Here is a 20,961-nt window from a genome sequence, read left to right on the forward strand (position 1 = left end):
TTTATTTTAGGGATGTGCGAGACTAGTCGACTAAATGGTTCTAATGCTGTTAGTGGACACTGGAAATATAAGTCGGCCAATATTTTCCCCCATTATTACACTGTTCAGCATTTAAGTTTGGCTTTATATTATAACAAAGGCGGAGCTTAAATTACTGTCATGTTAATGTTACACACAAATATTATTTAAAAAGAGGACATCTAAAGCAGATGTATATCAGTTTTAATTTCACCACATGCTGTGCATGCTTCCTCCCCCTCTGAGGAAGGAAAATGTCCTCTTGCAAGACCAGCCACGTAGCAATAGAAATCACTTTGGTGGCGGTGCAGTAAGTGGATTTCCAAAATGCTGGCTTGCAAGTCGCTATGGATGTTTTCACATTTGAGTCTTTGAATCTGTACATGCTTCCAAGTTATTTTCCTGTTGAGCAGTCTTTTCAAGTGCAGGATAATCACCTCAGGTACGTCAGATCCCGTCTTTCACTGTACCTTGTTGACATGTTAATTTTGTTAATCAAAACACTTTTGAGTAAGTAGCCTAGAAAATGACTATTTTAGGCTAGATATGCATTCCCCTGCTGATCAAAAAGGCAATTTAGAACGATGTGCCGACTGCTTAACTGGTTAAACCATTTTATCATGTCATGTTTAGAAATGTGGGATTGCAAAATGAAATGTCACTATAAGATCAGGTGGTCTACTGTCTTTCATATAACATTACAATAAAAACTAAAGTGGCGGACATTGTATTGGGCTTCGAAGGTATTTGGTATCATGATTCTTTGAGATCGTCTACATATGGGTGCATCCTGTTTGTCCACTTGAACAAGCATATATGTGAATGAAAACTAGTTTCTTATGTAACTAAGACTATCACCTTTTGGATGTGATGACCCTAGGTGCCCCGGCCCTATTCTGTATATTAGCGAGCATTGTTCTTGATTCAATCAATGTCGGAGTCAAATGTAAATGCATTGCCATAGGTGTGGACCCTTACTTATTTCTATGATAATTAAGTTGTCTGAGTGATGTAGCTATGCTAATTGTATTAGGGCTAGTAGAATTCAGAGTTTTCACCCATTGGATGCTTTGGTTTCACCTGAATGCTTTGTAACCACCTGGAAGTACTACCTATTTGCTTGCGGCTGAGAATCTCTGACTGCCTACGACTACTTTCCGTCAGTCAGGGACTCGAGGAGTCTCAAGCGACAGTGCAATCAAGTTATCGATATAGGCCACAATGAGCTGTTAATTATCGGTTATTGATATCGGTCCATCCCTACCAATATTTGGCCATTTTTACATTATTGGCATTGGCCAGTAACAGTTTCCACTTGGCATTTACCAGATGTCCCTTGTGTCAGTTCCAAAATATACTGACTGCTTTGTCAATGGAATATAAACAATTGCTGTTTTCATTTTCTTTTTTAAGTGAATTTTAAGTGTTCATTTAATTTCATGTGTGCCTTTCCTTTGCCATCATTAAATTGTATTATATTAATTTATGCATTTTATCAGTCACCCTGGTGTCTCGGTATCTGTATTGGCATCGACCATTGAAATAAACATAACTGAATTGAAAACAGTGATAAACAGCAATATTTCACACACCTGTTGTATGGAGTACAGTTTTATGCCTGTGCTACGGTCCCAAATGCAAATGAGGTCATCCAACCCACTGCTTATGATACAGGAAGTAGTGCAAACCAACGAGGTGACATCACCACGATGACCATACACGTGGCTCACGCGGCTGCCTGTTAGGACATCCCAAACGCAGATGGCACCATCTTGGCCCCCACTGGCTAGAACCATGGTCTAAACCACAGCATAGAAGAACATAAAATTATATTTATGGTTTGAAGCAACATACTCTTTGGACTATAAAGTGTTGAGCAGATGGGGAAAAGTACCATGGTAGGGTAACAAAATCAGAAACAAAAGTAATGTTTGTATGATGTGTTTTAATTTAAAGGCAGAAATGAACAAGGTGTATGTGTCTGGTAGTGGTGTAATACTGACCTGGTCTATGTAAATTGCAGTAATGCCACCTGAGTGGCCCTGCAGGGTGAAAAGACAGCAAGAGTCCTCCAAACGATACACCTTCAAGAGAAAAAAAACAAAACAATAAACACCAGACTTAAAGGTGCACTTAATAAGAGTTTAGCTGGCTTTTACTTGTCCCATTGGTCTCAGTAATACTAGTGGTTTTAGACTCTATGCTGACCCCCATTGTCTTGGACACTGGAAATTTGTTTATTAAATGGTGCAGTTTTATCTTCTGTTTTGTTACTTTAAGTCTATATTTTTTCTCTGTCTCATACTACACACTATTATGTACTATTATGGACATTCTTGGATTTAATCCAAACTGTTGACCACTGTATGCTCACTCTTGGCATTTGATATCATGCCGTTTATCTGTGAGAGCTGCAGGAAGTAAGGGTTTGTTTTATGACTCCCTCTTGTTTGGACATTTTATCTTTTCACTTGCATTCATTCTTTGGACTGTCTGTTGGATCACAATCCTGCTGATACCCTCACTCGTAAGTATATAGTATTTGTTGTTATATTGTTCAGTTTACATGTACTTTTATGTTTGAGCATAGCCTGAAAGCACTTTATAAATTAACCTTGTTATTAGTCATTATTAGTGAAAGTAACTCACTCAACTCAATTGCATGACACAGTATCATGTGCTGTCAACAAGGCAGCGCCCATGAGGGGGCAACCCGCTCCATGTAAATTAAACGCCTTTATTTAATTAATGATATGACTGGAGTCTTATTCTCATGCGAGTGTACACCAGTTTAAACATATTTCTAAATAATGCTATTCAGGTCTGTGTATAAAACTTTTAATTAGCAAAAACTTACTTTGTGTACCTTTAAGAATTAGTTAATAAGAGTGCAAGAGTAAAAGAAATCCCATTTAAAATCACTATAAACAAGCATTTTAAATCTGGCCCACCATGAGCTAAGAGGTTGTTAAGCGATTATGTATACTACTGTATGTATGTATACTGTCTGTGCGATTCAAACTTCATTGAAAAAAATCAAATTGATTGATTTAAAGAAAAACAAAAATGGTCACGTAAAAAGCTGCCCACAATCCTGAAGCAAGATCCACCACATGGGAATCATGGCATGTAGGGTTGTGGTGAGTTTTTGCAGGCTAGGAGAGGTTGACTAAGAAACATTGGTTAGCATGCATGGAAGTTAATATGTGATGTTGTAGCATTAAAGCATAGAACACAGTAGTGGTATTTTCTGGCAAGAAAATATGCTAAAACCCAGACAATTACATAATTCGCCCAGTATACAGTTCTGTGTACACAGGCACTTGTTTTTCAAATTTTTGTGTACTGTTTTGCTTTGAATCAAATGTTGTAGTGTTGCGATTCATCTTGGAGCTGGTTGGTTTTGTTCAAGGCTTACAACTTTTTGGAAAAGTGGATAAGCATGTGTGATGACTCTTACCCTGACTGTATGGTCCTGGCTGCCGGTGACCACCCTGCCAACGGCAGCTTTGAGCACAGTGATGGGTTTCTGGTGGGCACACTGCACAGAGCGCGTAAGCTGACAGCTGATCACATCCTCACTGCTGTAGCAGGGGGAGGGGGGTAGACTGCCCCGGCCTGGAGGCCCTAACACACAAAATATGGGAAACAATTTTCACTTGGACCTGAACTCTACTCTTTGTGTAACTGTCCATTAAACATTTGCTTAGTACACAAATATTTTGCGAGACCCACCGCGATACTGTAGCAACCCATGAGGCTTGCTGATCTCCACCGTGAAGAAATCCAATGAACCATTCAAACGGGCCGCCACAATTCTGTAATTTAAAACAACACTGTCTGAGGCTAAGACTAGCAGAAGACAAAAAATATGTTGGGTGTTTGGGGTGTAAAACTGGTGTGCGAGTTAGAATCCTCAAGTGACTGTACACACAAAAATGAAACTTTTCATGTTGTTAGGCAGAATGTTATCCCCAGTCACTTTCAATGCATCTTTTTTTTCATACAATGAAAGTGACTGGTGACTGAGGCTGTCAGTCCCTTACATTCTGCCTAACATCTCCCTTCTTTGATTCTGTGATTCACAGAAGTCATACAGGTTTGGAATGACATGAGGTTAAGTTTTGGGTGAACTATCCCTTTAAGGTTGTTGTGAAATGCACCTGTTGTTAAGGAAAGCCAAGGCAGTGATTCCTGATACTCCATCTTCATTACTGCACCGTAATGATCCCTCTACTGCATCCCACAACTGATAGAACAGAGAGAGAGGGAAGGTAATGACATGATTAGCTCAATATTGTCTTATTATAAAATCATAATCTTTCTTATCTATAGCTCACCTCCAGTTTGCCGCTGCTCTGGCCTGTGGCAATAAGGTTGCCCCTCAGCTCCATGGCCCACACTGAGCTGTCCCAGTCTCCACTGCTCTGCGGGGGAAGCTCTGGTGGCATGATGGGCTGGTCTCTCAGGCTTTGTCGTCTTTGCTGAGAAGCCGGGGGAGAAGGTGGGAAAGCCAGTGTGGGAGAGGTTTCATGCTCCTGGTACGCCTTCTCCACCAGTTTCCCGAAGTCAAAGCCAGAGCTGCTCACAGACTGACATGGGGGCAATGGGCCGAAGTTGGTGTCAATGAGTGGGGTGAGGTCCGGCTGATCCCCAAATAGGGCAGGGCGTGTGGTGGTGGTCCTCCTCCTTATTGGGAAAATATCAACATCTGGCCCTCCTAGAGCTCCTCCCCCAAACTCACGAAACTCCGCCCCCAGGATGCCATCAGCTTCACAATCCCAGCCATCACGGTGCTCCCAGCAACCGCTGCTTCTGCGCAGACTGACAATGGATGAAAAAAGATGAAACATATAATCTCGGATAGAATGCAATGTTTGTCAATAAATGTTTTTGGTACTAAGATGCACTATTTATTATGGTTCCACAAAGAGATAATGGCACACAGTTGATGTAGGATGGCATAATTAAGTTCATCCATTTCCTTACCTGTTTTTGGGTATAACAGTAAGACAGTCTCCTGTCTGTGCATCCCAAACACGAATCTGTCCCACCAGACAACAGCTGGCCAGCAGCATGCCATCACTGGCCAGACACTCGATGTCCTATGGAGAGATTCCAGAGGTCATCTGTATATCTCAGAGCGCATTTATCTTTGCAGTAATCATGGAAACATTTCAGTGTCCGTCAACTTGATTCTCACCATGCTGTGGCCTCTCAGCAGCAGGGGGGAGATTTCGCTGATCGGAGGCGAGTAGCCGTACTCGTCGCAGGGCAGATCTCCACGGCGACGACGCCCATGAGGCACCCCGTTCTGTCCGTAGTTTCGAGGGCAGAGTACTCGATACAGACAGAAGAGTAATAGCACTAACATCACACCGGCGAAAAGTCCAAGAGCTGCCACCCTGCACAAAGACGAACACACATGAAAACCAATTAAAAAAAATTCAGATTCAGAAGAATTCGAAAAACTTTATGAATGGTCACCCTCTAGAGTTGATGTTAGTAACTGCACGCTCCCATTGCTTAAAGACATAGTTATTCAAAAATGATAATTTACTCAACCTTTATTCCCTCTGACTGATTTATTCTGTGGAACACAAACAAAGATACTTTGATGGAGATATGACAAATTTATATCAGTACAACGCAAGTCAATGGGGTCCAAAAAGGACACAAAGGCAGCATCAAGGGGGTTTAATCAAAATCTTCTGAGAAACGGACCAAAATATAACTCAATTTTTACTGTAAATCTTGAAATCTGCAGTCAATCATGATTTGAAGCTTGTATTTCTTCAGAAGACATGGACTAAATCACTTGAGTTATATTGATTACCATTACCATTATGCTGCCTTTTTGTTCTTTTTAGATCTTGAAAGAGATGGACCCCAATGACTTGCATTGAATTGTATGGACAAAAACACATATCTCCATCAAAATATCTTCGTTTTGTGTTCCGCAGAGGAGTCATACAAGTTAGAGACAGCATGAAGTAAATGATAAGAGAATTCAAATTATTGGGTGAACTATTCATTTAAAGGTGCACTGTCTAATTTCTGCAACACTATTGGCACCAAACAAAATTGCAGTTTGTAAGAGGCCTAACATCTGAACACTGGCTCAACCAATGGTGTGAGTTAGGGGTAGGACAACCTGTGTATCTGAACCAATATATATACAGTGGGTACGGAAAGTATTCAGACCCCCTTAAATTTTGCACTCTTTGTTATATTGCAGCCATTTGCTAAAATCATTTAAGTTCATTTTTTTTCTTCATTATTGTACACACAGCACCCCATATTGACAGAAAAACACATAATTGTTGACATTTTTGCACATTTATTAAAAAAGAAAAACTGAAATATCACATGGTCCTAAGTATTCAGACCCTTTGCTGTGACACTCATATATTTAACTCAGGTGCTGTCCATTTCTTCTGATCATCCTTGAGATGGTTCTACACCTTCAATTGAGTCCAGCTGTGTTTGATTATACTGATTGGACTTGATTAGGAAAGCCACACACCTGTCTATATAAGACCTTACAGCTCACAGTGCATGTCAGAGCAAATGAGAATCATGAGGTCAAAGGAACTGCCTGAAGAGCTCAGAGACAGAATTGTGGCAAGGCACAGATCTGGCCAAGGTTACAAAAAAATTTCTGCTGCCCTTAAGGTTCATAAGAGCACAGTGGCCTCCATAATCCTTAAATGGAAGACGTTTGGGACTGACCAGAACCCTTCCTAGAGCTGGCCGTCCGGCCAAACTGAGCTATTGGGGGAGAAGAGCCTTGGTGAGAGAGGTAAAGAAGAACCCAAAGATCACTGTGGCTGAGCTCCAGAGATGCAGTCGGGAGATGGGAGAAAGTTGTAGTAAGTCAACCAACACTGCAGCCATCCACCAGTCGGGGCTTTATGGCAGAGTGGCCCGACGGAAGCCTCTCCTCAGTGCAAGACACATGAAAGCCTGCATGGAGTTTGCCAAAAAACACCTGAAGGACTCCAAGATGGTGATAAATAAGATTCTCTGGTCTGATGAGACCAAGATAGAACTTTTTGGCCTTAATTCTAAGCGGTGTGTGTGGAGAAAACCAGGCACTGCTCATCACCTGTCCAATACAGGCTCAACAGTGAAGCATGGTGGTGGCAGCATCATGCTGTGGGGGTGAATTTCAGCTGCAGGGACAGGACGACTGGTTGCAATCGAGGGAAAGATGAATGCGGCCAAGTACAGGGATATTCTGGACGAAAACCTTCTCCAGAGTGCTCTGGACCTCAGACTGGGCCGAAGGTTCACCTTCCAACAAGACAATGACCCTAAGCACACCGCTAAAATAATCGAAGGAGTGGCTTCACAACAACTCCGTGACTGTTCTTGAATGGCCCAGCCAGAGCCCTGACTTAAACCCAATTGAGCATCTCTGGAGAGACCTGAAAATGGCTGTCCACCAACGCTTACCATCCAACCTGACAGAACTGGAGAGGATCTGCAAGGAGGAATGGCAAAGGATACCCAAATCCAGATGTGAAAAACTTGTTGCATCTTTCCCAAAAAGACTCATGGCTGTATTAGATCAAAAGGGTGCTTCTACTAAATACTGAACAAAGGGTCTGAATACTTAGGACCATGTGATATTTCAGTTTTTCTTTTTTAATAAATGTGCAAAAATGTCAACAATACTGTGTTTTTCTGTCAATATGGGGTGCTGTGTGTACAATAATGAGGAAAAAAAATGAACTTAAATGATTTTAGCAAATGGCTGCAATATAACAAAGAGTGAAAAATTTAAGGGGGTCTGAATACTTTCCGTACCCACTGTAGAATACCTAAAAAGAGAGCTGTCCATTAACTTTCCCATTCAGTATTTAGTAACCATTATTTCGGAAATTCCATTTGGTGTCACTAGTGGCACAGAAATTGCATGCTTCACCTTTGATTAATTTGGCAATCAATCAATATAAAGCTGGCACATGAGAACGTACAACTACAGAACAAGTCCATCTTGAAATTCCAGTCCTCCCACCTCCATGAATTGTGACTCAAGATGAACATTACATGTAGAAAGTTGAATTGTGTCTGAGCATGTTCACTCATTCTAGATCAATCTTTACATAGTAAATGAAGCACAGAAAACATGACCAGTGTTAAGAATGTAAGATCTGAAACTCCAGGCAAGCATTACTAGGAAGAGTGTAACAATGTGTAACTAATGACCATGAATGTCACATCGATAAGCCTGACAGACCTTGGAACAATGACCTTGAACACCACAATCACACCACACAAAAGTGCATTTATGTTTGTGTAAGAGAGAGACTATTATTTATCTCTGCAATCACATCAGTGTGTGATATTATGAGAAATGAACGAGAGCTCTGTTTTTTAATCAATGGCAATTGTGTATATTTGGCTAATTGCCTAATAACATGGCCATACACATAATTCAACATCAAGATTCTAGGTTAAATTTATTTGAATGTCTGAGGGAAATTGTATATTTTAGTTGCCATAACTGCTCACCATTTCTTTAAAGCTATTCACCAGTTTCAACCACATTTTAGCTTTACTGTTCACAAATGATGGTCCTGTGGTATGACAAATTTGAAAAAAAAAAGAAAAAATCAAAAGGAACAAAAAGACCACAAAGGGGAGCGGTGAAACAATTTCCGATAAAAGTAATTGAGCAACTAGATCTTGACAATGAATGACTACTGTTCTATACTGTCTGTTCCATAAATAGAAGGTAAAAAGAGAACAAAAGGAGTTAATATTCACAGCCCTTGAGTTACCCCCAAACATTGTTGGAGTTTTATTCATTAGAATGGAATCTATTTTATTACTTATTCCCATATGACCGGAATTTGTTTTTACAAAGTTGTCACCAAACGGCACCACGTTAACACTTCTACATCTTCTCTGAAGAGTGGTGATTGCCTATGCAAAACTTTCCGCCACAATTCTAGGGTGTTGTAATTGTTGCCAGGGCATTTGAAATGCAGTGTTACTAGGGCACTCTGGGTAGCTGCTAGGTTGTTGCTTACTGGCCCAAAAAAGCCCACTATAATATTCTGGTACCAATATATGGAGCAACCAGGAGGGCCTTGCTCTGTGGTACAATGGTGATAATTCATGAATTGCTTCTTGTAAAGTTCACACCTGCAACCATTTGGTTACAAGACCAGATCATACTACTGCTACTACTACTATGTCAAGATTCCCACATTTGGAGAATTACCAAATAGCAATTGCTGAGCCTTGACCTTGCTGAACAACATTTAGTTTTTTCACAAGGTGTCAGTTTGTAAAAGGAGGTAGGGATGCCCATAAAAGCTTCAGTGTAATACTGACTTGTAGAGTGTGAGATCTATCTGCAGATCGGGGGTCTTGAGGCTGGGGGGAGGAGGGTGGTATGTATCCTGTGGGTGGCGTGTGTCTATGGCCTCCTGCGGGCTGAGATGCAGCGTGACGGGGATGACTGGCAGGATGCTGATGTACCTGAGGGCATCAGAGGGGCATACACTTTAGCATTCAATATAAAGACATTATAAACAAGTACACTTTTTCCAATTCCTAATGAGCAGCCTCCATTGGTGAATGAAGGCTGTTCCAAAATGTACCCAAGGTACCTCGTTTTGGCAAAATAATGCAACATCGTATGTATCCTTAGAGCCCAGAGCAAACCAAGAACAAAGGCAGAAAAATGCTGATTTTAAATATACCTTTATTTCATTTAAAGCTAATGTAACTTTTTCAGTGTAAAATACGTCAATCTATCCCAGCTTAAGATGCAAACAAAACTATAATTAAGCCATTTATAGTCTAATCTTCTCAAAAACTCTAAATACTGTGTCTCTGTGGCACTATATATATTTCTGTGTTTGTTTTGAGAAACCCGCTAAGACCCACCCCAACAACCTTACTTGACAAATGGTGTTGGGGCAGGACTACTAGAACAACTGAAGACGAAGGACATATTCGGAGACCAGTTTTGAAAACTGTATTTTTGCAATTCCATTCTGTGGCTCTAGTGTTGCAGAAATTACATACTTTAGCATTTATCTGAAAAGTATCGATACAAAGCAGCTACATCTGATTTACAATTGTTCTATTTTACCCAATATTTGTGTGTTATGTATTTTTATGCTTATTAAAGTATTGCGTTATTAGTAGGGCTGTCGAATTAAAAAAAATTACGCAAATAATCACACTTCCCCCAGACCATAATAAGGAAGAGTCCTGAGAAATGGAAGCTTGTAGTACCACCTGTTTACTCCAGAGGGCAGTAAGTGAAATTTCAGCTGTATGAGCAACGTGCCGTTTATACAGTGAAGAAAACAACCTTCAGCAGCAACAAAACAAAGATGAACAAAACAAAGTGTGTTACGTTCTTGCGTTCAAAAAACTTGGAGCGCAAATGCGAACTAAGGGATCTCAAGATGTGTTTAAAGATTGAGTATTAAACTATATTTAACTTGACACAGTGACCTAAACATTTAACGTTTATGATGCAACGCACCCGAGACGCTACACAAGCATGTCTGACGCAGGGTGTGGCTGGATTGAGATGGTGCAAAATTTGGAAGTTACCCATAAATATTTAATAATGAATAAAATCACAGAAATTTCCTTCAAACTTATTTGTAAGTACTACCTCACTAATAATTTTCTTGTAGAGAGATTTAACCGTGATATCGATATATTCTGTACATTTTGTGGTCTGCAGGCGGTTTGTCCATACTAGACTTGATTTTGGACTGATTTCTGCAAGATTGTTAGAGATCATATCATTCCTAGATTTCAGCTTTGTTTTGAAAATGTTTTATTCGTTTTTTTTAGCTATAACATGTCTCTTCATAAGGAATATTATTTGATTAATGTTCTGCGCTTTTGTTTAGTATTCATAACGCAAGTATGGTGGTTATAAACCATTAGTTAGAAGTTCAGCAATACCTAAGAACAATTTCCAATTTGAGTAACAAGAAAGCTGTAAAGTGTATTGAAATATGTAAACAATTGGATAATTTTATTAAACTTTATTTATTTTCCTTTTTTTGTTGTTGTTTGTTGTATACCTCTTGGCTCTAGATGTAAAAGTTTTGTAAGCATTAATACAAAATTTAAAAAACAATGTCTGACGCAGGTGTAAATTGATGGGTCCTTAAACAAGCCCTCATAATAAATCTCGAACTGATTGACAAATTCACTTGTGAAATGGATTGCTGTGAACTGTGAGCCAATGATTGACTTATGATCAATAATATGATAGTAAACAATACATTATATTCTAAAGCCGCTTCATGTATTGCCTTATCAATGATTAACTCTTCTGCTACAAGTTTTAATGCATTTTAATTATCTGAATATTTTTAATTTATATATATAATTTTTTTATATTTAAAGATAACTATGTATAATTATATATTGATATAAATATGTATAATCATTATATATTGAGTTATTGTTTTATGAGGGGCTTTCTCAGCAAATATTTGTATATGCGATTAATCGTGATTAATTAATCGGGACACCATGTAATTAACTCGATTAAAATTTTTAATAGATTGACAGCCCTAGTTATTAGCTTTCCAAATCAGTCACTTATGAGGTTCCATCTAAGTTAGAATGCTGCCTAAGGGACGATTCATACTTATCGCATCCAAGTAGCAATACAATGAATCGAATAGAACATAGGTGTCTCGAAACGCATTTGAGTTAAAGTTCTTTTAATCTTGACACGGTATCAAAAAGTGTTGGGCTGCTCATGCCGGAAAAACAGCGAAAAGCTATGCAACGCAAAAACATCCATCTAGCACGTTTAAATAGAAAATCAATTGTACAACAGTGTATACGGATGCAGTGTTCGATGTGAACACTATTAGAATGCAGCTGCTTGTTTATGCAATAGACAGCGATGCAGCTCACGCAATTTTGGAATGTGAACCCTTGGTTTATCATAAGGAGAGAGAAAAAAAGTTGCATACCTCTTAGCCAGAGTGATATTGTAATAGCTAAACAGTGAGGGCCAGTGTCGGAAAGAAAGCCGCCTCCACAGCTCCTCATCCTCAGAGCCCCATGTGATCTGTGGGCTGGACACAGGTACAGCTCCTGGACGGGGTGCACGGTGACCCTGGGATTGGTTCTCAGGTAAAGGGGTGGGCTCAGGGGCAGGAAGTACACTCAGTGTGCTGGTTGGGTCTCCACCAGGGAATACTGGAGCTACACCCATATGAGGAAGCCCTGCCTCCCCAAGAGGGCTCTGTTCCGACACCTGGGCAGCAAGGAAAGTCCTCAAACCTGCAGGATCCGTGTAGACCAAAATCCCAATCCAGATCACAGTTCCGACCTAGCAAACAGCACAGAATACATTTCAATATACAATATTTAAAATGCAATATTTCGAAAACATGCAATATGCCATCTTTACCATAATGATTCGTTGTGCCAGGCGAGTACGGGCTAAGAAGTACACCACCCTAAGCCTCTTGGGCAAGCGGAGGTTCCTGAAGGCTGGAGCCTGCAGGGTGATCGTGTGGGGGGAGGGGCGAGGTGGGGGAGGCATCTCCCGAGGACGTAAGTGGCCTGGTTTAGGAGGTGGCATCCCCGCTTCAGCTGGGAGACGCCGGTTCAGATCAGCCAACTGTTTGAGTGGAGACAGTGAAATAAAGACAATAAATCAGGACAAAGAAGTTTTTCAAATCATGATACTCATATGAAGTAACTCATGATTCATGTGTTTCTCATTAATTCCAAAATGACCCATGAATGGTTGGGTTCTCACCTCCATGCGGCGGATATCAATAGACAGCACAGTTGTGAAGAAAAACATCTGGAGGAAGAAATCAGACACCAGACCAACCACAGCAAACAGACAGAACTCCTACACAGATGTCAACACACGAATAAAAGGGGAAAAGTGTAAGGTTTTTGGCCATTATATGACTACCACCAAAAGAGACTGCAGGTAATATTTCTATTCATAGCAGTTTTACCTGAATTGCTGGTACTAAAGTAAAGTATCCAATGAGAATGATGCCTAGCTCAGTGGCCATATTCTTCATGATGGACCAGCTCTCATTGCTTAGACCTTAAAACAGAACCAAAACATCTGATAATAAAAACTAAACAGACCTTTGAAGAAAAGGAAAACATCTCAGTTATGTATGCAACCACGTTTCCCTGAGATGAAGGGAACGAGACATTGCGTCACTGAGCTGATGTTATGGAGAGTGTCCTTCTACACAACCTACTCCTTATACAAACCCTTCTACAATAACACCCGGAATGGGTATGGTGTTTAAGCACCGCCCTTTTAGGCGTGATGCTGTCCAGTATTAAAGCGGGCATGCAAACACCATTCTTCAGAATTTTCTCACTGATGGACAAAGAGCGCATTGCTCACACCTAAAAAAACATTCCCTTAGACGTTCCCTTATGATTCAGTTCACTAAACATTGCATCACAAAGCTGACACTATGGGGAACAGAGTCCCATCACGCTGCACTACATAACATAACGCTCCCAGAGAGGAAATATGATCCCGCAGTCACATGGGATGGCGACCGTCATGAATATACCGTGATCCTGGTACTCTGAATATGCCGTGAAAGTCTTTGTAAGGACACACATTGTTCGTCCATGCCCATGAAGAGGCCATACCTCTAGTTGAGTGTGCTTTAACACCAATTGGGCAAATTGCACACTGTGACTCTTAAGCCAGGGGGATCGCATAAACAATCCAGTGAGAAAGTCTTTGCTTGTAGATTGACATTTCTTTTGTGCGTCCTCCATAGCACACAAAGAGCTGGTCAGATAGTCTGAACTGGCGAGTACACTCAATGTATGTGTGTAGCGCTCGCACAGGGCATAACAAATGTAAGGACTGTTCCTCATCTGAATTAAATGGAGGGAAAAAGACTTGAAGGTGAACCACCTGCACTCTGAAGGGCTTGGTTGGAACCTTAGGCACATAGAATTTTCTGGGTTTGACAGATGCTTTTGAAAGATCCGGACCAAACTCCAGACATATATTGTCGAATGACAGTGCTTGCAAATCACAGACCCGTTTTACTGAGCCCAGCAAAAAGGAGATTTGTTGGCTGGGGGAAGAGTGTGCTCTTCATCAAGTTGACATTGAGGCCCTTTGAACACCATTTTAAACAACAATATTCCTTTCAAGACAAACAGCAATGGGAAAGAGGGGAACAGCATTGTGTCTCAAATTGAGCCTTCTTCAGGACAAAGAGGCAGCAACATCCTCCATTGACCACTAACCAGACGCAGCGAGAGGCATAACATCATCTCGAGTGTCACGCACATACTGTATTGGCATAGACGCAGCACATGGAAATTGAGGGGCACAAGGTCCACCCTCAACTTCATCCAGCTCGACCTCGCAACCCCACCGTGCCTCTTCGTGTGATCCCTCGAGAGTTAAAGAAGAGGCGGGTGGGAGGACGCGGGAGGCTGATTTGTCCCTCAGAATGAGAGCAATTTGTGAGCAAAGTGTCTTGAGACTCATACCCTCACAATGAGGGCAGTCTGTGTCTATGAGAGATGTCTCTGCTTGGGCATGGCCCAGACAACGAATGCAGCTCTCATGGTGATCTGATGGTGGGATGTGTCCCTCACATAAGCAACACTTGCAGAACGACATCTTTAAAAATATTCGAACACGTAAGCGGCTCTTTTTATAAACACATATATATATACACACAAACACACACAATATTACAATAGCTTATAAGGAAGCCGAAGCACTGCAGGGAATCAGGATGCTGAAGCAGCCCGTTCACCAGCGAAGCAGCAAGCGACAAGGCGGGGTAAACGTTCACTGGAACACTGCAAGGGACCGAAAAGTCTTCTCGTTGCCATGAAGATCCTGCCCGCTGACTCTTGTATGTCAACGGTGAAGTAGTAGAGGCTTCTAGACAAGAGATGAATCGCTGTCTTGAAGGAATATAATTTTGAGGAATGGTGTTTGAGCACCTGCTTTTATACCAGACAGCTTTGTGCCTAAAATTGTAGACGTGATGTTACATTTTCACATCCCATGCTTACCAAAGTTTCTGGTCCATTGTAATTTTGCGTGATAGTTAGAGTGATCATCATCTAGATACACAATACTGTTTTTTTAATGGCCAATGCTGATATCTGGAGAACAGGATGGCCAATGGCTGATATAATGCCAACATTATAGAATTTCATGAGAACAGATTAGACAAATGAAAAAAATTATTTAAGACACTTATTTTACTCAAAATATTATCAAAATACACCTTTTTGGATTTTAGAATAGACACAAGGAGGAACTAACATTTCTGTTAATTGGCAGAGCAGATTTTGTTATGGGGCGATGCCAATAATCTCAAATTGGCCAAATATTTGCCAATTCAAATTGATATATTGGTCTATTGCTACACAACAGCTATGACAATGACCACTGTTCTTTCCTCAGACTAATTTTCGTTCACGCTTTTTTAAATTAAATGTGGCGTCTACCTTGACAAAAGGCTGTAAAATATACTAGGTCACAAAACTATAGTGAACTCATTGTGACAATGTAGAGAACTGCCTCAATCTCTTACCTTGAGCAATGCGCAGCTTGACTTCAAGGTCGACAGGAGTTGACACAACAGACTTGGTGAGGACAAGGACATTCTCCAAACCAATTACCACCACTAGGTATGGGAAGATCTCTCTGCAAACCAGCAGTAGATAAAACAAATAAAACTTTATGAGTCATAAGAAACAGAAGACACCAATATGGCCAAAAGATATAATAATATTTTAATAAATGCTTCATATGAAAATCACACAACTTTGTAAAGAACTGAATGAACATGATGATGAGTTTAAAGACTTGCTCTAGAGAGAATAAATAATCAATTTATAAGGGGTTCTGAAAGAATGTCATTTGCTGAAGACCTGACCTTCTGCAGGTCTGCTGTCAATATATATATATTTATTTTAATTTTAATATTTTTTAGTAGAGCTGCTTTAATTAGTGAACTGACAGCTTGCAGTGCTTTAGCTGTTAGACAGTTTGCACTGCAAAGTCATTGGTTGCACTTTTAAATTCCCTTTTAAGTACTGAAACTCCATGCAATGTTTTTTGAGTGTCCCTCCACTAGCAATGAGTTAAGATGCTGTGCCAAGTAAAAAATAGTCCAACTTTAAAACATGTCAACTGTTGGGTTAGCTGTCAATCTAGCCCTGTAAGAAACTTGCTGATTGGAGTGAGGTGAACCAAAAACCATCCTAATTATACAGGGCTGGGCATCCATAAGACCAAATAGTTGACCAATTATTCAGGCAATTTACAAATATATATCTTTGCATATCCCTAATCAGGTCTGTAGCTGTCTTACACTAGAGCACAGGACAATTATCATGGTGTCAATGTATGAAGGTAAGTATTGGCTAAGCTCCTACCCTCCATTAAGTGTGGGTGTCAAGCCAAACAAGGTGCAGAGTCCCACCGACATGAGCAGAGAGCTGAGAACTGTAACCACAGCAGCCAGAGCCAAGCCCCATTTGGACTTCACCATGTCGATCTTTCCTGTAAATTAGGAAAGAGGGATCAAGTGAGAGTTCAGAATGCAATGACACATGAAATCGAGCTTGTGTCGCAAGTGTTCACATGCTTGTGTACAGTATGTTTCGGCCCTTAAGTTTTGCCAAAAGCATTTTACAAGAACAATCCCCATGTGAGTGAGTGTGTGTGAGTATCAAAGAATGAATTCTTGAATGTGCTGTTCCAAGATAATCCCCATGGCAGAATGGAACACCTTTGGCGAAAGTTCAGTCAGAAACTGAGCAGCCTTACTAATCGGAGTGCATTATGCTGCCAATGTAAACCTTTGTTCAGAGGACACCTGGCAACATTGCCAACACCCTGTCATAATACTACCTAATATTAACAGATATAAGGAGAATCCTTAATAGAAAAAAAGAATGCCAGATAACGCTCAATAGTCCTGAGTCCTGTTGTCAGGGCTAATGTACTTCCACAATAATTATGATCAATCATGTCATTCCCTTTAAGCAAAAAATCTGAATGGATACAAATATCTTGATCATAAAAGTAGCAGTGGTTTCCAAATGGTGGGTTGCGACCCAAACACGGGGTTCTGAGAGTTTTGCAGAAAGAAGAGACAAACTATGCTATAATAAACTGCAACTAGCCCTTTAATATATGCATGAAGTATTGCTAAATAAATATGCTTATCAACTTCTAAAAAAAACACTCATATCTTCATATACCCAATCAAGATTAAGGTTGTGCTTCCAATCAGGTATCGTGGCATGCCATCATTGAAAGTCATTAACAAAACAATGCAAGGTAAAAGACAATACAACCAGGCTACAAACCCCTTGGGGTTTACAGTATCTCAGCATCTTTGCAGATGTTGCATGATAGCTAAATCTAAAAGATGCTTCTTTTGTAAATCAGTTTTACTGTATATATATATATATATATATATATATATATACACACACACACACACACACACACACACACACACAGGTGAAACTCGAAAAATTTGAATATCGTGCAAAAGTTCATTAATTTCAGTAATTCAACTTAAAAGGTGAAACTAATATATTATATAGACTCATTACAAGCAAAGTAAGATATTTCAAGCCTTTATTTGATATAATTTTGATGATTATGGCTTACAGCTTATGAAAACCCCAAATTCAGAATCTCAGAAAATTAGAATATTGTGAAAAGGTTCAGTATTGTAGGCTCAAAGTGTCACACTCTAATCAGCTAATTAATCCAAAACACCTGCAAAGGGTTCCTGAGCCTTTAAATGGTCTCTCAGTCTGGTTCAGTTGAATTCACAATCATGGGGAAGACTGCTGACCTGACAGTTGTGCAGAAAACCATCATTGACACCCTCCACAAGGAGGGAACGCCTCAAAAGGTAATTGCAAAAGAAGTTGGATGTTCTCAAAGTGCTGTATCAAAGCACATTAATAGAAAGTTAAGTGGAAGGGAAAAGTGTGGAAGAAAAAGGTGCACAAGCAGCAGGGATGACCGTAGCCTGGAGAGGATTGTCAGGAAAAGGCCATTCAAATGTGTGGGGGAGCTTCACATGGAGTGGACTGAGGCTGGAGTTACTGCATCAAGAGCCACCACACACAGACGGGTCTGTGGAAGTCTGGAGGAAGAATGGAGAGGCACACAATCCAAGATGCTTGAAGTCCAGTGTGAAGTTTCCACAGTCTGTGTTGGTTTGGGGAGCCATGTCATCGGCTGGTGTTGGTCCATTGTGCTTTATTAAGTCCAGAGTCAATGCAGCCGTCTACCGGGACATTTCAGAGCACTTCATGCTTCCTTCAGCAGACAAGCTTTATGGAGATGCTGACTTCATTTTCCAGCAGGACTTGGCACCTGCCCACACTGCCAAAAGTACCAAAACCTGGTTCAATGACCATGGTATTACTGTGCTTGATTGGCCAGCAAACTCGCCTGACCTGAACCCCATAGAGAATCTATGGGGCATTGCCAAGAGAAAGATGAGAGACATGAGACCAAACAATGCAGAAGAGCTGAAGGCCGCTATTGAAGCATCTTGGTCTTCCATAACACCTCAGCAGTGCCACAGGCTGATAGCATCCATGCCACGCCGCATTGAGGCAGTAATTAATGCAAAAGGGGCCCAAACCAAGTACTGAGTACATATGCATGATTATACTTTTCAGAGGGCCGACATTTCTGTATTTAAAATCCTTTTTTTTATTGATTTCATGTAATATTCTAATTTTCTGAGATTCTCAATTTGGGGTTTTCATAAGCTGTAAGCCATAATCATCAAAATTATATCAAATAAAGGCTTGAAATATCTTACTTTGCTTGTAATGAGTCTATATAATATATTAGTTTCACCTTTTAAGTTGAATTACTGAAATTAATTAACTTTTGCACGATATTCAAATTTTTCGAGTTTCACCTGTGTATATATATATTATATATATATATATATATATATATATATATATATATATATATGAATACATAAACAATAACAAGACTGCTAGCTGTTAGCTCTAGCTCATTGTGCATGGTGATTTTTCACAAGTGTAACAGTTAAATTGGCCTGGTTGTTTTAGAAGCAAGCTTTCCAGTAGCTGGTCAACTAAATAAAGTGAATCTTTCCAGCAGAATAAAGAGTTAACATAGCAAAACGTACCATCCTCCATTGTGGACTACAATAACGCTGAGTCCTGGTCACTCTCCCTCCCATTGCTTGCTATTGCCATAGATAGCGTCCATTTGGTTGAACCACCTCCACATTCAGTCACTTAAGTCTTTTTTACTTTTCCCTGCACTGTTGGTAGGTCCGGTGGTAGCAGTGTGTGGCCAACAGCTGAGACACTTCCTGAAAGACTTTTTCGTTTTGCGCCGTTTCGTTCGTCGCTAACGAGAGGAACGTCTGCACCTCGTTTATTGACAACAGCGTGGTTTTGCGCACAGCCATTTCTTTTTACAATTCAAAGGTCGCATGAACAAATGATACAGCTATTGCTGTTACCAACTTCAAAACTAGCGGATTGATGTCCCTAACGATTCTCTCGGACCAATCAGTGATCTGCAGGGTTTTTATGTCACATTTAATACTGGCTCAGCTCGCTTGGAACCTCGACTGAGGTGGTACTAAAAAAGTGGAAAACCGGCAAAAAGTGAGCAGAGTCGAGCTGTACCGTGCAGTGGAAAAACCCCATACAACAGTCCGTTTGGAGCAGGGCTTCAAAACAGGGGTATAATGGCATGGTAGGATAAATGATCTGTGAGGTACTTTGAGCTGAAACATGACAGACACACTCTGAGGACACCTAAGACTTATATTAGATTGTGTAAAAAGGGATATAATATGTCCCCTTTAATGTAATTCAGTGCTTGAGTTACAGTTGAATAATAAGAATCCAGAAATCCATTTTTTTTTTGCGTTTAAGTTTGCATAAAAGCTGAAAATGAAATCAGACATCACGTCTCAACTTATAAGTCTGGGTGTTTTTAAACCCGATCACTTGGTTTAGACTATACAGTTCAGCGATCTAGATTTGAGTTTTCTTCTCTATAAATTTGTCAGCTTCTCAAGGGTGTTCAAACATGTACCGGAGTCCATCTACGGTGATTGCCAGTTTGTCTCGATAGTACAAAATGTAGTTTATCCTGGCAATAACTTGGCCTTCACTGGGTTGAACACCGCACATACTTGACCTCTGCCATCAGGTAAGATGTGCACTGGAGATCCGTTGTAGTAGAGGTGGCCTTTATTCTAGAAGCCACACATTATACATTTCTGCATATATACAGTGAAATTCTTTTTTTCACATATCCAAGTTAAACGAGCAACTTGCTCTGGGCCTCTCTCCTGGTTTCGGCTTTGGCGCATGAGTTCTGTGCACGCGAGCAACAATCATAAGGGAATCTCCCAGGCCTTCGGGTCCAAATAGCTCCAATAGGAGGTCTTTGATTAATCAAACCAGGCTCCCCGCTCCTTCTGGGACCCCTACGAATCTCAAATCTGCCTTCATTCTCCAAATCCAAAGTTTATTTTTTCTCTTGTGTTCTTTGGCCATGGTTTCGTAAGAATGTTCTAGTGCTGCCACCTGGTCCATCATGTCGCTCAGTGTTTTCCCCACCTCCATGCACTCGCTTGTTGACTCGGCTTGCGCTTTGTGTAAGGCGGCCAGATCAGGGAAAATTTCCTCTCAAAGCGAGAGTGTGTCTGCTTTCATCTCTTCTTGATACTTTTGTCTGTCCAAATGTAGATTTAAAATTTGTGACTTAATATCACTTTATCTTGGCCTCTCTGTGTGTATGAGTGTTCTCAGTGAAATGGGTGAATCCGCCTCATTCATGTGTTCGTCCATTTATCTCTCATTGCTTTCTGCCTTCGTATTACACTGGATTGTCAATGTAACTTTTTT

At 40.5% G+C, this 20,961-nt stretch overlaps 1 protein-coding gene across 1 annotated transcript in view; it reads right to left on the bottom strand.

Annotated features, from left to right (window-relative positions):
• Positions 1-20,961, bottom strand: part of LOC127655956 (sterol regulatory element-binding protein cleavage-activating protein-like) — a 49,834-nt gene that overhangs the window by 3,955 nt on the left and 24,918 nt on the right. Inside the window, exons 8-22 of the mRNA XM_052144056.1 lie at positions 16,450-16,576; positions 15,603-15,715; positions 13,008-13,102; positions 12,797-12,895; positions 12,443-12,655; positions 12,000-12,361; positions 9,367-9,513; positions 5,222-5,423; positions 5,008-5,123; positions 4,359-4,842; positions 4,182-4,267; positions 3,754-3,836; positions 3,479-3,645; positions 2,022-2,102; positions 1,611-1,817 (exon numbers count right to left, since the gene is read on the bottom strand). Of these exons, the coding sequence (XP_052000016.1) occupies positions 1,611-1,817; positions 2,022-2,102; positions 3,479-3,645; positions 3,754-3,836; positions 4,182-4,267; positions 4,359-4,842; positions 5,008-5,123; positions 5,222-5,423; positions 9,367-9,513; positions 12,000-12,361; positions 12,443-12,655; positions 12,797-12,895; positions 13,008-13,102; positions 15,603-15,715; positions 16,450-16,576 (2,582 nt within the window). The remainder of the gene's footprint in view (positions 1-1,610; positions 1,818-2,021; positions 2,103-3,478; positions 3,646-3,753; positions 3,837-4,181; positions 4,268-4,358; positions 4,843-5,007; positions 5,124-5,221; positions 5,424-9,366; positions 9,514-11,999; positions 12,362-12,442; positions 12,656-12,796; positions 12,896-13,007; positions 13,103-15,602; positions 15,716-16,449; positions 16,577-20,961) is intronic.

The sequence above is a fragment of the Xyrauchen texanus genome, chromosome 15 (assembly GCF_025860055.1).
Source record: "Xyrauchen texanus isolate HMW12.3.18 chromosome 15, RBS_HiC_50CHRs, whole genome shotgun sequence".
NCBI classification, from domain to species: Eukaryota; Metazoa; Chordata; class Actinopteri; order Cypriniformes; family Catostomidae; genus Xyrauchen; species Xyrauchen texanus.